We start from the raw sequence: 14037 nt of genomic DNA on the forward strand, positions 1-14037 counted from the left end.
ATATTGTTAACAAAGACGATTTATATTAAAAATATATATATTATACCGGACAGTATTAACATAAAAAAGCGATAAATAAAATTAACATGGAATGAACGTAATGTTATTCTTATTTGTAAAGTAACAGAGGTCGGCACATAATTTATTTATTTATGTGCATTTAAATATTATTTTGGTTATCTTTTTTTTTGCATTCTGTGTAAAATAACAGTTATAAAAGCTCCAAAACTCGTTATACCGAAACGTTGTTTACCAAATATGTGCATGTGAGAGGTATTGCTCTGTATGTGTGCATACTCTGTGTTATATTTAAATCCTGTTGACGAATGTTCAAAGATTACACCTGTGATCTTTAAAAAAAAGGCAAATTCATTTCAAAAGAGAACGAATGCGCACATTAATGTGAACGGAAGTCGGCTTGAACATTTTGTTGAAGTAAAAATGAAATAATCCGTGTTGTGGACCAATCGGTTTCAAAGACGATGCATATACTATCAGAGTATGTTTTTTTTTGTATTCTGACCACTAGTATATGTGGTTAATGCAGACATGATTCCTTGTAAAAGGTTTCAGTTTGGTGTTTTAACATCTTAACACCTGTATTGTTGCCAGAAAAAAGGGGAAAACCTATTCTCATATTTTGGTACTGGCAAAGGAGGTCCCATGATGAAATAATCCCATGCGATTTGTTCAAATGAATGCAATAACCCTACGCGCCCTGACTTGTGCATTTAGGTGCACCAGCTGGGCTGCGAGATGGTGGTGCTGCTGCTGGAGCTGAACCCCGAGCTGAGCTACCTGCTGCAGTGGGCCGTCGACCGCTGCTACACGGGCTCGCCGCTCGTGGCCGCTGGCTGTTTCACCGCCATCGCGACCACCTTCACCAGCAGGTCAGAGCTCACCCACATGCCCTGCGCTCATTGTAGCTCACGTGTGTGTATGTGTGTGTCTGGTGGGGAGCGGTGGTGTAGTGGTTGGCGCGCTGCACTACGAACCCTAGCAACCCGAGTTCACATTCCCACTCACGGCCACCACCAGTGACGATTATTTGAATCGGTCCTGGGCCTCCCCTAGGTTTACTCAGCCTCAAATGAGTACCTGGTGCAATGCATAAACATCACCACTGGGAAGACAAAGGCAGCCGAGCATGGTGCCCACCTTGTGTGCCGTGCCTTCATAGGTGCTCCCTAACAGCACTTGCCTCAAATGTCTATTAAGGCTATGGCAATGCAATTTGATTTAAAAATCTATTCGTTCATTTTTTTCCCTAATATCAGACATGTGCCTTCTTGTAGAGTCCAACACTTTGTGAATAACACCTGATGGCGAATGTGGTGGCTATAATGGGCCTCTGTGTGCTGTTTGCCTTGTATGCGACAGGGATTGGCCAATGGGCATGATCACTCTGCTCAACCTGATCCTGTTTAAAGCAGCTGACCCATCCCAGGAGATCTACGAGATGGCGCTGCAGCTCATGCAGGTGTGCATTCAAATTCACTCTGAGGATTGACTGAAGCTTTTGCTACGATAATAATAAGTAATATAAAAAAAAAATTAAACACACTTTAATGAAATATACTGTACGAGTAATGGCAGAACTCCACGACTCCAGGAAGTTGCCTCGAAGTTTGCCATAACATAAGGGGCCGTGGCCAATTACAGCCTTTGTCAGTTGAGCGTGGACAATTAGACCCAAGCCGAAACATAACATATAAAAAAGATTGTTTAAAAATATGTATTTTTTATTTTTAATGATAGAATAGAGTATTGTCACAAGTATGACATACGTATACCAAGTTTGCAGTCGATACGACATTGGGGAGTGGGTTAAAATTGAGTTGCAAGATTTGAGGATACTACAACAGACAGAGGGAGTTTATCAAAAGCGTGTAAAAGAATGTTTTAAAATATGTTTTTGATTTTTTTAATGATAGAATATTGTCTCGTCATCAGTATGACATAAGCATACAAAGTTTGCCGTCGATAGCACATTGGGAAGTGGGTAAAAATGGAGTTACAATATTTTTTGAGGATACGACAACAGACAGAGTGAGTCAAATTAAAGCGTGTAAAAATACGATGCTGTTGTATACGACAGATATCGACAAACAGGTACCGGGTTCAGACCTTGCAGTTACTTACTGACACCCTCTGCTGGCAGGCAGAAGGACCTCCACCAGAGGTGGCTGTAGAGGGTATTTGGCCTGCTCTTCCACACTGGCCAGATATATTACAAGAGGGGGGAGAACCCACACTTTACTGCTCCACGTGTGACCTGTCAATCAGCTAACTGTAGTGAACACGTGTGTACTGCTGGGCGGGGGGCGGGATTTAAGAAACTTTCGCCATTGATTTAACTGCCACACCAGAAGATTGAATCGAACCGGCGACCTCTGGATTGCAAGCCCAGTGTGCCGAACCATTGCGGCAGCAGCATTCCATGACAAGAGAAATCTCACGATATGATTATCAACGTCGAAAGTGCATTTAGAAAAATAACATACGCTATTCCTTTTGCTTTTAGTTTTTTGGTTCTCCTCAGAATTAAATTGTGGTCGTGTTACCAGTGTCTCTTAATAAGATGACGATGACACAATGTGCATTTCTGCACACACGCGCACACCCACTCCACCAGTACGGGTGAATTACAAATCGCCAGCAGACGCCCGCAGCATTAACAGTGGTTGTCGCTGTGTCCTTCCACCAGGTGATGGAGGAGAAATTATTTGGGTACACAGAGCGAGACGAGTCGGGAGACGTGGACGGCCTGCTGAGTTCACCTATGCCACTGCCTCCGCTCTACTCCCTCTCGGCATACTCGCTCTCTGAAGAGCTCGCGCGCCTCTACCCCGAGCTCACCCTGCCGCTCTTCTCCGGTGCGGACAGAATGCACCCCAACTCCTCCATCACTTACGCGTGGCTATGGCTACCTAATATCCTCTAATACGTATGTTGAACTTCTTTCGCACTGTGGACGTAGCAAACCGTGCTAATCGGAGGTACGGGGGGAGGGACAATAAACTAGACACAAAAAGTCGTTCAAGAGAAATTCGTTTTCAATCGAGATTTAAAAGTGCATAGCTCCAGTGGATTCCTAATATCATAAGGAAAAGTGTTCCAGACAGCTGCAGAAGCGCATCTGAAAGTGCGGTGCGGTGACCATCTTTGTTCAATGGCTAGCCAAAAGCCGCTCTGTGTCTTCACACCTCCGAGCTCTTTGTTGTCTTTCCCCCGCACCTCCGCTTAGCATGGTTGGCTACGTACGGTGTGGAAGAAGTTCAACAAACATACATCCATACATTTGAAGTTGTACAATAGATTAATTAACAGTGCATCTGTGGCAGCATTCAAACCTGTCGACTACTTCACGTGCTCATGCTTCGATCCCACCTCCACCTCCCACCGTTGGACCCCGTCCACCCTTACAGAGCTGAGCCGGCGCTTCCAAACCACGCAAACCCCAGGCCGCCAGGTGCTGCTCTCCTACCTCCAGCCGTGGCTCAGCAACATTCAGCTGGTGGCGGGTGGCGCCGGTGGCGCCTGGGGCCTCCCAGGCGATGTGGGGAGCGGCGGCAGCGGCGGTGGTGGCGGCACGCCGGAGCGGAGCGCCGTCGAAGGCACCGGCTGGGACGAGGAGGAAGATGCGGAGGCGAGGCGCGACTCCGGGCAGGGACGGCGCTGGCTCAAAGGCTCCGGCTGGGGATCGCCGCTCGCCACCGCACTGGTGCTCAACAACCTCCTGCACATGACCGCTCAGGTACGAGCTCCCAGAGGCATCGTGGTCGTCATCATCGTCATGACAAGCCGTGATCGATCCACTGTTGGATGAGAGCCGCTTCCCCAAGCTGTCACCCTGTCTTTCCTGATCCTGATGACGATTGCTTGTGTTGCGATCGAAACGTCGTGATATTTTTATTATTTTTTTATTCACTTTATTTTCATTTTTATTATTTTATTGTTACTATTTTTTCTATCGACGTGACTTTACCGAAAGAACCATAGAATATGAATTCCTGCAGTCACGAAAGTTTTAAGTAAACATTTGATCACAGAGCACCTGTGCACAGGTTTTGTGCATGGGGTGCGAGTTCACAAAAGGTGGCAGTGCGGCATTATAGAGCAGTGTTCCAACACAACTTTGGTGATGTTTTTTTCATGTTGACACAAATCTAACGTAAAAATATGTCTCTGATAAAATAAAAGTTGTGGGCAGTGTTCATCTGCCTTCGTAGTACTGAGACTGGTGGCAAGTCTCCCCATATGGCAATGACTGTTGCCTTTCTCCAAAGCGATACTCAATTTATCATCCCTTTCGGGGTTGTAAGTAAAATCTCCCTCCCACCTTGCATTTACAAGCCATGTGCTGCGACTACAGTACCACTCATCTTAACTGGGTCAACAGTGCACATGTATATATGTATGTACGTTGAACTTCTTTTGCACCACACGTAGCCAACCGTGCTAATCGGGGGCACGAACGAATGCACAGTGGCAATGTGTTTCTATGCCGGCTTGTTTCCCGAATAATAATCGCAAACCAACACTCTCACATGCCAGTACGGGGAGGGCTCCCCGAGTGCGGAGCTGGAGAGCGTGTGGACGGCGCTGGCCGACAGCTGGCCCGGGAACCTGCGTGTCATCCTGCAGTTCCTGATCGCACTCTGCGGCGTGCGCAGTGAGCCTGACCTGCTGCCCTCTGTGAGTTATGCCCACTGCTCCTTGACAGTCCTCGCAACCTTGGCCAATGCACAACTTTGGTATTACTTCGAATGTATGTTTGTATTTACGTGTGGACAAGAAGCAAGAGGTAACGCGACTCCTCTTTTACTCCGAACGTCTGCTTAAACTCACTTTGTATGTACAAAGAAAACAGTTTAAAAAAAATTAGTTTTCAAACTACATTTAAAAGTGCTTAGCTCCAGTGGCTTCCTAATATATTGGAAGAAAGAGTGTTCCAGTTGGCCGCAGCAGCGTAACGTAAAGCGCGCGATGCGGTGACCGTCTTTGTTTGATGGCTAGCCAAAAGCCGCTGCTGCGAGGATAACCGGAGTTCGCGTGATGGTTTATGCTCCTTGACAGATGATTGCTATGAGTACAGGACTAATTTCAGGAGATATTAGCACCGATCATAGGGCTTGGCATTTATTAATGCAAGTTTATAGTGTTACGGCGTCTCGTGGTGAAACAGTGCTTTTAATTGGTAGTCCTTTTGTTCCAGATGCTCCTCGTGACATATGTCGCCACACTTACTTTGCTCTGCATTGTTCTCTTGCCATCTCTTACCTCTCCCTGCTCTCTGCTCGTCTATTTTTCTCCTCTGCTTCATGCGTGCTTCCCCTCCCATCGTCACGCCGTGCTCCCTGGCCCTGCGAGCAGATCAAGAAGGTGGTGATCTTCATCTGTCGGGAGAAGACGGTGGAGACCCTGGAAGAGCTGCTGCCCGAGCTGGAGCGCATGGAGCCTGTCAACTCCATCCTCATCCGCACCAAGAACCCACCGTTCTACAGGCTTCTCACGGGCCAGCGGACCTCCCCGTCAGCCTCTGGTGCTGCTCTCTCTCCGCTCAATCCTTGCTCTCACCTTCTCACAGCTCAATTCTTCATCTTTTATGTCATCGTAATCATTTAATATTATCATGAAGATGATGATGGTTAGGATGAGGAGGTTGTGAGTTAAAATCCCGATCAGAGGTTGACTCGCCTAATCGTCCTTTTTGAGGCTGATAAAAATGAGGAGCACTTTGTGGAATTATAAAAAATGCTTTTCGTCTAGATAGGCTGGCTCCCTACCATTTAATGTGGAATTTCCACTACTGGCTCATGAATATCATTGAAGATAAGCACTGTCTCATGCTTAATTGAGCCTGGAGACATTATAACTGTCAACTGGGATATTGATCATTACATTATCCAGGAATATTTTTTAACAAACTAGGTAATCTACTAAGTTATTGTAGGCATTAGCCGATGTATGTATTACGTTGAACTTCTTTTGCACTTACGTAGCCAACCATGCTCATGGGAGGTGTGGGGGAAGGACAACAAGCTCAAAAGCACGTGTGTCAGTAATTAAGAGCTGACCATTTTTATTCTCATTCCCTGCAGTCACGAAAGCTTTAAGTCAAGACTCATTTTTATTCTCGTTTCATGGCCTCAAATATAACGTGTTTACATGTAATTGCAAACCAATTTGAGTGCCAATTTCTTCAGTTATTTCTGGCGACCGTACGTATGTGTATGTATGTATCTTGAATTTATTTTTCACAACCGTACTTAGCCAACCGTGCGAATCGTGCTCCTACCGGTTCGTGCAGCCACACGTGAACCACTTCTCGCCACCGTGTCACTAAATTCCCTCCTGCCCCTTCCTCCTGTATGCAGGCACGAGCTCCAGCAGCCACACGCTCGCAGGGAGCGGAGGCGCTGCCGGGATTGCGCAAGGGCCCGACAACAAGATGGTCAACGGGGCGAGCTTTGAAGAGAGGTGCGTCACCTTAACGCAACCGCTCGGCGTGTCCCCCTGCGCGCACCCAGTCACATGGAGAGCTGGTCGCCTACTGCCAACGGTGGCCCTCATTGTGACGGGGAGGCATAGCTGGCAATGGTGAACATCTAGCTAATCAATCTGCCATTGATCATCGTTTATATTATTTGAGAGCCCTTTGAGTTCAGTACCTTTTTTTATAGAAATATATACGAGACACCTGGGGTCAAATCCAAAGGTAAACATGATGTGCAAGCAGTAGAGAAGTGCCGATCTCTGCTGCCAGCCCTTAGCCAGTGATAGAAATTTGACGTTCCCATGGCAGGGGCCGGTTTCTTCATAGGATGACTGCTGTGGACTTATCGCGAAGTGGTTTTAACTTTTTAGACCGAAGAAATGAACCCCGCAATGCAAAGTTCCAAAAACAACAATAACAACAGCAACACAAAAACATGCACTGTTCGTACAAAACACTCTCGACCTTTAAGCCTTGTGTAAACCCACCATTTCCTGAAGAACGGTGGCCCTCATTGTGACGGGGAGGCATAGCTGGCAATGGTGAACATCTAGCTAATCAATCTGCCATTGATCATCGTTTATATTATTTGAGAGCCCGTTGAGTTCAGTACCTTTTTTTATAGAAATATATACGAGACACCTGGGGTCAAATTCAAAGGTAAACATGATGTGCAAGCAGTAGAGAAGTGCCGATCTCTGCTGCCAGCCCTTAGCCAGTGATAGAAATTTGACGTTCCCATGGCAGGGGCCGGTTTCTTCATAGGATGACTGCTGTGGAATTATCGCGAAGTGGTTTTAACTTTTTAGACCGAAGAAATGAACCCCGCAATGCAAAGTTCCAAAAACAACAATAACAACAGCAACACAAAAACATGCACTGTTCGTACAAAACACTCTCGACCTTTAAGCCTTGTGTAAACCCACCATTTCCTGAAGAACTGCATTGTGGTTCTCTTGACTTAGGTCGCCATCAAAATTTGAACACAATGTGACGAACCAACAGGCAGCAGTGAGACAGACAACTGTAGACCGGTTTCTTGCTTATTAGAACTCATCGTTACGGTAATCTTCAATGCTCGATGCTGCCAAGTCTTTCGCTTGGAACCTCGTATGTGTAGAGACGTGATATCTACACGATGGGGAGCTATTTACTCCCCTAATGGAATCAATAATTAAAATCTGTAAATGACGAGAAAGTCCACCACAACAAAAATAAAGAATTGCCTGCACGAACGTTTATGTCCGTGGCAAGATGTTCACTACCCCGTCTGGTATACAGGAGGTTGTGGGTTTGAGCCGGACATATATTTCGAGTTTGCATGGTCTCTCCGTGGTCTTGTGGATTTTTCTCTTAGTCTTCCGGTTTTTCCAACCTCATTTAGAAACATGCGTTTAGAGTATTTGGCTGCTAGAAATTTCCACATGGTAAGCCACTTCATTGAGCTATCTTTTGTGGCCAGGTGGCTTCTGAAAGAGAGCTCTGTAGCTCAGTGGGCCTTAGCTGATACAAATAAAAAAATAGTTTTGTTTATTCTTTAGTTTAATGTTTGCTACGTGCGTTGTTTCTCATTGCCTGGGACAGCCACCCTCACCAGGAGGTGAACTACGGCATCATGAGGCCGCACCCCCGGCTTGAGTCGCGCTACAGCAACGGCTCGGGCAGCTCCAGCGAGGACGACAAAAGTACGTGACCTTAGCAGACTGTTGGGGCAAGTGCTGTTAGCTAGCCCTGGTGTACAAAGACAGCGATTCCCTGTATAGCCTGTTGGGGTAAGTGATGTTAGTGAGACCCAGCGTGCAACACAGATCCCCCTGTATAGCCTTAGCAGACTGTTTGGGCAAGTGGTGTTAGCGAGAGCACCTGTGAAGACTGGCACGGCACACAAATGGGTGGGCGGCCAACACCATGCCCGGCCTCCTGTCTCCCTAGTTGGTGATGTTTATATGCCGCAAAAGGTACTCGGTGAGCCTTCAGAGTTAATATTACTGAAGAAATCCAGCTATTATCCTAAGAACAACACATTTCCATGAACACTATGTCCTGCATGCTTCATGTAACACTGCCGTGTATGCTGTCCATGACCAAAATGCCATCCGCTCTGTTAACGCGTCTCTCTTTGTACTTCCTTAACGCGATGACCGTAATGTTTTGTTGAAGCGCTTCGAAGCTTGCTCCATTACCATTAATGCAATGCCCGATACGCTCTGTTAACGCAATGGGGGGGGTTGTGACGTTTTTAACAGCTGAGCCAGCATACATGGGCTGGAGGGTGCGGATGGCGGAGGCAACACGCCCGGAACCCCTGCCCATGCCTGCCTCCTTAGGCTACTGGGCTCGTCTTACGGATCACCTGCCTGAGACCTTCAGCCAGGCCCCTCCCCTCCACAGGTGAGAGGGCATGGGGAGAGAGGGACGGAACTTGTGTGTATGATTGTTGAAGTTGGATTTCGCCATACGTAGCCAATCGCAGGTTGCGCTACTTTTGTTATCGTTTGTTTTGATGCAATTAATTTAATTGGGGTTTCTTTTTGCTTCTGAATTCTCTACGCACCAAACCCAAAGACAACATTTTCAACTTGAGTGTGAAGGTTAAAGGGACAGCCCTCCCAACTGTTCACACAGGCCACTACTGGCTGAAGAAGCTGCACTATACCGGAGAGGCAACAGCAGAGACATGAGGGACCAGGACACAATTCACGAATAGACCATCACATCAGCCCTCCATAACCACATTCGTCTTATGTCCCCATGAAGTTATGTATAATCATAAGCTCTGATTTTTCTTCACCAGATTCTTAAAAACAGATCCCAAGACAAATGCTTTGGCAGTCCCTGTTCCATTAGCAAGGCAATAAAATCATGAATACAGAGAGAAGTAGTGAGAAATCTATTATTATTGTTGTTGTTATCCAGGTGATCTCATGAATGATTGACTCTTCTTCAGGGATTATATGGTGTAAAGATCCAATTACACTATTCGCAAGAGTAGGCCTGTTGTGTGCCAGTTCAAATTTTACAACTTACCTGCCAATTATTTAATGGGAATATACATAGCATTCATGGCCCCTTACTGCAAATCTTGGCAGGGCTCGACTGAAAAAAAGCCATAACATTCAGTAAGTCTTTCCTCATTCAACAAGCGTATTAAAAATTAATTAACACAAAAGTAACGTGTAAAATACGAAGTGGAATTAAATATATACAGGCTGTGAGACACTGGTGAAAACAATTTAATCGATGCAAATGTAGTGACATAAGAAGGGAGGGGCTGCTGGGGGCTCTGGGTTCCCGGGCGGGTCCAGACGCTTAAGCCTCTGGGCGCCAGGCGCTGGGTTCCCAGGGGGTCCAGGCGCTTAAGCCTTTTGGCGCCGCCAACGGGGGGGGGCTGTGTGTGCTCTGTGGGATGTCTGGTGGCGCACACGGCCCCACCCCTCGTTGGACTAGGCATAAAAAGGGGAGCTCCCTAGACGATCGGGGCCAGTTGTAACTCAAGACCCAAGACCCACGACCAGCCATCTGAAGACCCTGGGATGTTGTGAGAGCGAGTAGTGGGACTCTGGAACTCCCGACTCTACGACCTTGTGAGGGCGAGTTCCAGAGCGTAGCCAGAGTAGAGTATCTAGGCTGTGTACCTAGGCTGTGTACCTAGGCTGTAACAGAGTATCAGGACTGTTGGAGTGTTGTGTTGTAATAAAGAAGTTACCTCTACAAGTGTCTCTGGAACCCGTTACACAAACATGCAAAATTCTGCACTGTGTCATGTTAAAGTATCGATTGTGGATTTAATATTTGTTTGCTATGATCAAAAAATGAAGTAAGAAGTGTTGGGGGGGTCTAAAGAAAATGTACCATGTACCAATTCTGTACTGACCCGGTGGCATGTGCTCTCACACAGGTGCAGCATCGCGATGATCCTGCTGACGGGACTCGTAGTGGACCATGGAGTGCATTTGGAGTGGAGCATTCATTTACCGGTGCTCCTGCACGCCGTCTTCCTGGGTGAGTTCAGCACGCACTCGTTTGCATTTTGACCACAAGTTATTGTGGTTAATGCACACATGATTCCTCATAAAAAGGTTTCAGTTTTGTTTCCAGAAAAAAAGAGAAAACCCTATTATTATATTTTGGTACTGGCAAAGGAGGTCTAATGATGTAGATGCTTACCCCGAGCCCTCATTACTTTGATAGTGCATTGTCTTTGAGCTGTACGCCTTTTGGCGTCCTCTGGTCTAGCACCAATTGAGACGAGGCTCAAAAGAAAGCCGTCTCTGGTGTGGACCAATCAGTTTCAAGGAGAATGCATATATTATCAGAGTGTGTTTTTTGTTTGCATTTTGACCACAAGTATTGTGGTTAATGCACACATGATTCCTTGTAAAAAGGTTTCAGTTTTGTTGCCAGAAAAAAGGGGAAAACCCCTATTATTATTCACACAAAGTGCTCGCCACAAATGAACCAGAGCACCCCGCTGATCTCGTCGAGGAGCGTAAACCACCGCAGCAACTCCCATCATGCTCACAACGACTGGCTGCTGGCCATCCAACAAAGACGGTCAACTCATCCCGCGCTTTCAGATGCACTTCTGTGGCCATCTGGAATGCTCTTCCTTCCAATATTAGGAAGCCACTGGAGCTATGTACTTTTAAATCTATATTGAAAACTTTTTTCTTTAGAACTGCTATTTGTGTTTAGTTTGTCCTTCCCCCGCACCTCCGATTAGCATAGTTGGCTATGTATGGTGCGAAATAAATTCTACATACATAAATTTCACACCATATCAATAGAAGTGAGTGTGATGGTCCTTAGCGTAAGTGAGAGCGAGCAAGCAAAATCAAAATGTGTGCAGCATCAATGGAAAGCGATCGTGAGAGATGTACTGGCTAATATACAAAGTATATTCAGTGGCTTCAGTTCTCTACTAAACTTTAGTTTCACCAACGTGCCAGCACAATTCTTCTTCTATCCACATGACTACAACCGTTGACTTGTAATAACGTGGGACTCATTTTATTAACCTTCAAGGCATCTTGCGTTGAGTCATCCCCTGGCTGGAATTTGAACCGTGCACTTTTAAATTGTGAGTTAAACGCATGAACCAGAGGGTCATCTGGTGAGACTAAAAATAAGCATATCGTACTCGGTGTCCAGGATGCTTCCACGATGTAATGGTTAGCACACTGGGCAATGCAGAGGGTGGTCACCACTTTGATCTCCCAGCGTGACAATTGTAACATTTTCCTAAATCCCCCATCCAGCCAGCGGCAGTATGAATGAGTTCACCGCAGTCAGTCGGCACATCTGCGTGTGGTGTGGGGTGGAGTGTTCTTTACTACCACCCCTTCCAAGACATCTCTGGCCAAATACCTTCCAGAGGGCTCTCGAGCTCCCCTCACGTGGAGGCCATTCCACCAGCAGCGGTGTGAGCAAGACATTTCAGGGCTGCACCTTTACCTTTTTTTGTTACGATAAAATGCCAAAGCTGATAATATTGGTGCTCAAGACGATGATGACGGTGATGATGACGATGATGGTGATGGCGGTGACGATGATGGCGACTATGACGATGTTGGCGATGATGACGATGAAGGTGAGGATAATGCTGATTACGATGCCAATGTGTGGGGTAAACCGCGGTACGCAGGCTTCGACCACCAGCACCCGCAGGTGCCCGAGCACAGCAAGCAGCTGCTACTGCACCTGCTGCTGGTGCAGGTGGGGGGGTTGGATGTCCACCGCTCGGTGGCACGGGTCCTCCTCGCCAACCGAGACTTCAACCACAGCAAGATCCTGGCCGTGCAGGCGTCGCCTGCCCAGCACAGCGCATTCCTCGGTGAGACTGCCCAGCGCTACGGCGCTGCGAGGGTGAATAGAGTCGGGGGTGGATATGAGAAATACGCGCCATTGGGAATAAACTTCCCCTGTACATTACCTACGATTAGCACGGTTGGCTACATGTAGGGTGCGAAAGAAATTCGACAAACATTAAGCAGTTCCCCTCCTTAACCTCCTTCCATTCCTCATTTAAAGCTTACCTCTTCTCCATCGCCCATTCTCTTCATCTTCCCTCCCCTTGCCCCTCCACTCTTTCCCAGTCGTGATCCCTCTATCACTCATACCTCAATGCAATGCCCCCTGCCATCTAACTTATTATTTTCTGTGACTTTTTTTTTAAGTGTTGTCAGGTGCCTTAGCCAATTATATTAGAACTGGCGTGCCAGAAGGTTGCATTTTAACCGGTGACCTCCGGATCACAGGGTCCGGAGTGCTGTTGCACCACGACAGCTCTCCGCCCCAATTTGAAACGTCCTAAATATTGTTTTTTTATTGTTGTCATCATCGTTTGTGCGTGCCACGTCCCATGTTGCAGGAGCCAGCGAGCTGCGTCAGATCTCGCAGAGCCCCTCCGCCACCGACTCGGGCCTGAGCCCCAGCTCGACGGGCTCCAGCCTGAGCCTGGGCAGCACGGGCGAGCATGCGGCTGCTCACGCGCCCACGCTGCTCCACGCGGCGCTCACGGTGGCGCCGCCCGACGAGCGGGACGCCTCGTGCGACGTGGAGGAGAGGGCACGCGCCCTCGTCCATTTCATCAGCACCAGGTTCGCCCGCCCGTGCTTTCCTGTTGAGCCGCGCTCGCATCTGCAATCCAGAGTTGTTGTTTTTTTACACAACTCTTATTAGCTATTTACTTACTATTTGTTTTATTTTACCAGGGAATGCCCACCGAGCTATTAGCTCATCTTTCAGAAGCGACCTGGTCACAAATGATAGCTCAATGAATTGGCTTATGTGGATTTTTTTTGCATCCAAATACTCTAAATGCATGTTGATTCTAAATGTGGAGGAAAAAACTGGAGGATCTGGAGAAAAATCTACAGGGAGAACATACAAACTCCAAATAAACAGCAGACGCCAGGGTCGTGATCGAATCCGTGACCTCTTGTATACCGGGCAAGGAAGTTAACGTATTGCCACAAAACGCCGATCACAGAACAGAGGGGGAACAGAAACTCTGAAAACAGCAGCCCGGCTTTGGTGCGACATGGCCCAATGAAGGGGGGAAATTGGGCTCACTGCCCCACCCAGGTGCAGACCACATGCGTGGACATGAAGGTTTATATGGGGAGGTGAGAGTGGTAAGGGGGAAGTAAACGAACATACTGGAAGAAAGAAAGGGACAGGGGGAGGGAGGAAGGGGAGGAGGGAACTGGGGGGGAGGGGAATGGTGGGGGCGACCCAGGATTGTTAAGGAGCAACCAACCATTCATCCGTACCCGCGTGTATAGATTTGTTCAATGTTTGTGTGCAATTTTATTGAGGGGACTGTGTGTTGTCTTGGTGTGGTCTGGACTTCTCTTGCTGTTGTCTTGCTACTCTGCCCAAGAATGGTAATTGGTGTACTTTGCAATGTGAACATATACACTTTATCTGTTTTACATATTTATTTTTAAACTTGATTTGAAGCTTTCGTGACTGCAGGAATTACTCTTTGGTTCTTTCGGTAAAGTCACGTAGAAAATAAATAAAATAAATAACAG

At 47.1% G+C, this 14037-nt stretch overlaps 1 protein-coding gene across 10 annotated transcripts in view; it reads left to right on the plus strand.

Moving 5' to 3' along the window:
- LOC144722608 (protein furry homolog-like) overlaps positions 1-14037 on the plus strand; it is a 268927-nt gene that overhangs the window by 207907 nt on the left and 46983 nt on the right. For all 10 annotated transcript variants that reach the window (XR_013586071.1, XM_078600842.1, XM_078600843.1 and 7 more), the window contains 12 exons: positions 736-890; positions 1381-1480; positions 2708-2876; positions 3429-3757; positions 4558-4698; positions 5377-5545; positions 6381-6483; positions 8084-8184; positions 8746-8890; positions 10398-10501; positions 12144-12332; positions 12870-13098. Coding sequence is in view for 9 of the 10 variants with exons in the window: in XM_078600842.1 (XP_078456968.1) it covers positions 736-890; positions 1381-1480; positions 2708-2876; positions 3429-3757; positions 4558-4698; positions 5377-5545; positions 6381-6483; positions 8084-8184; positions 8746-8890; positions 10398-10501; positions 12144-12332; positions 12870-13098 (1934 nt within the window). In the remaining variant the exon portion in view is untranslated. The remainder of the gene's footprint in view (positions 1-735; positions 891-1380; positions 1481-2707; positions 2877-3428; positions 3758-4557; positions 4699-5376; positions 5546-6380; positions 6484-8083; positions 8185-8745; positions 8891-10397; positions 10502-12143; positions 12333-12869; positions 13099-14037) is intronic.

Source organism: Lampetra planeri, chromosome 15 (assembly GCF_965212315.1).
Source record: "Lampetra planeri chromosome 15, kcLamPlan1.2.h2, whole genome shotgun sequence".
Classification (NCBI taxonomy): Eukaryota; Metazoa; Chordata; class Hyperoartia; order Petromyzontiformes; family Petromyzontidae; genus Lampetra; species Lampetra planeri.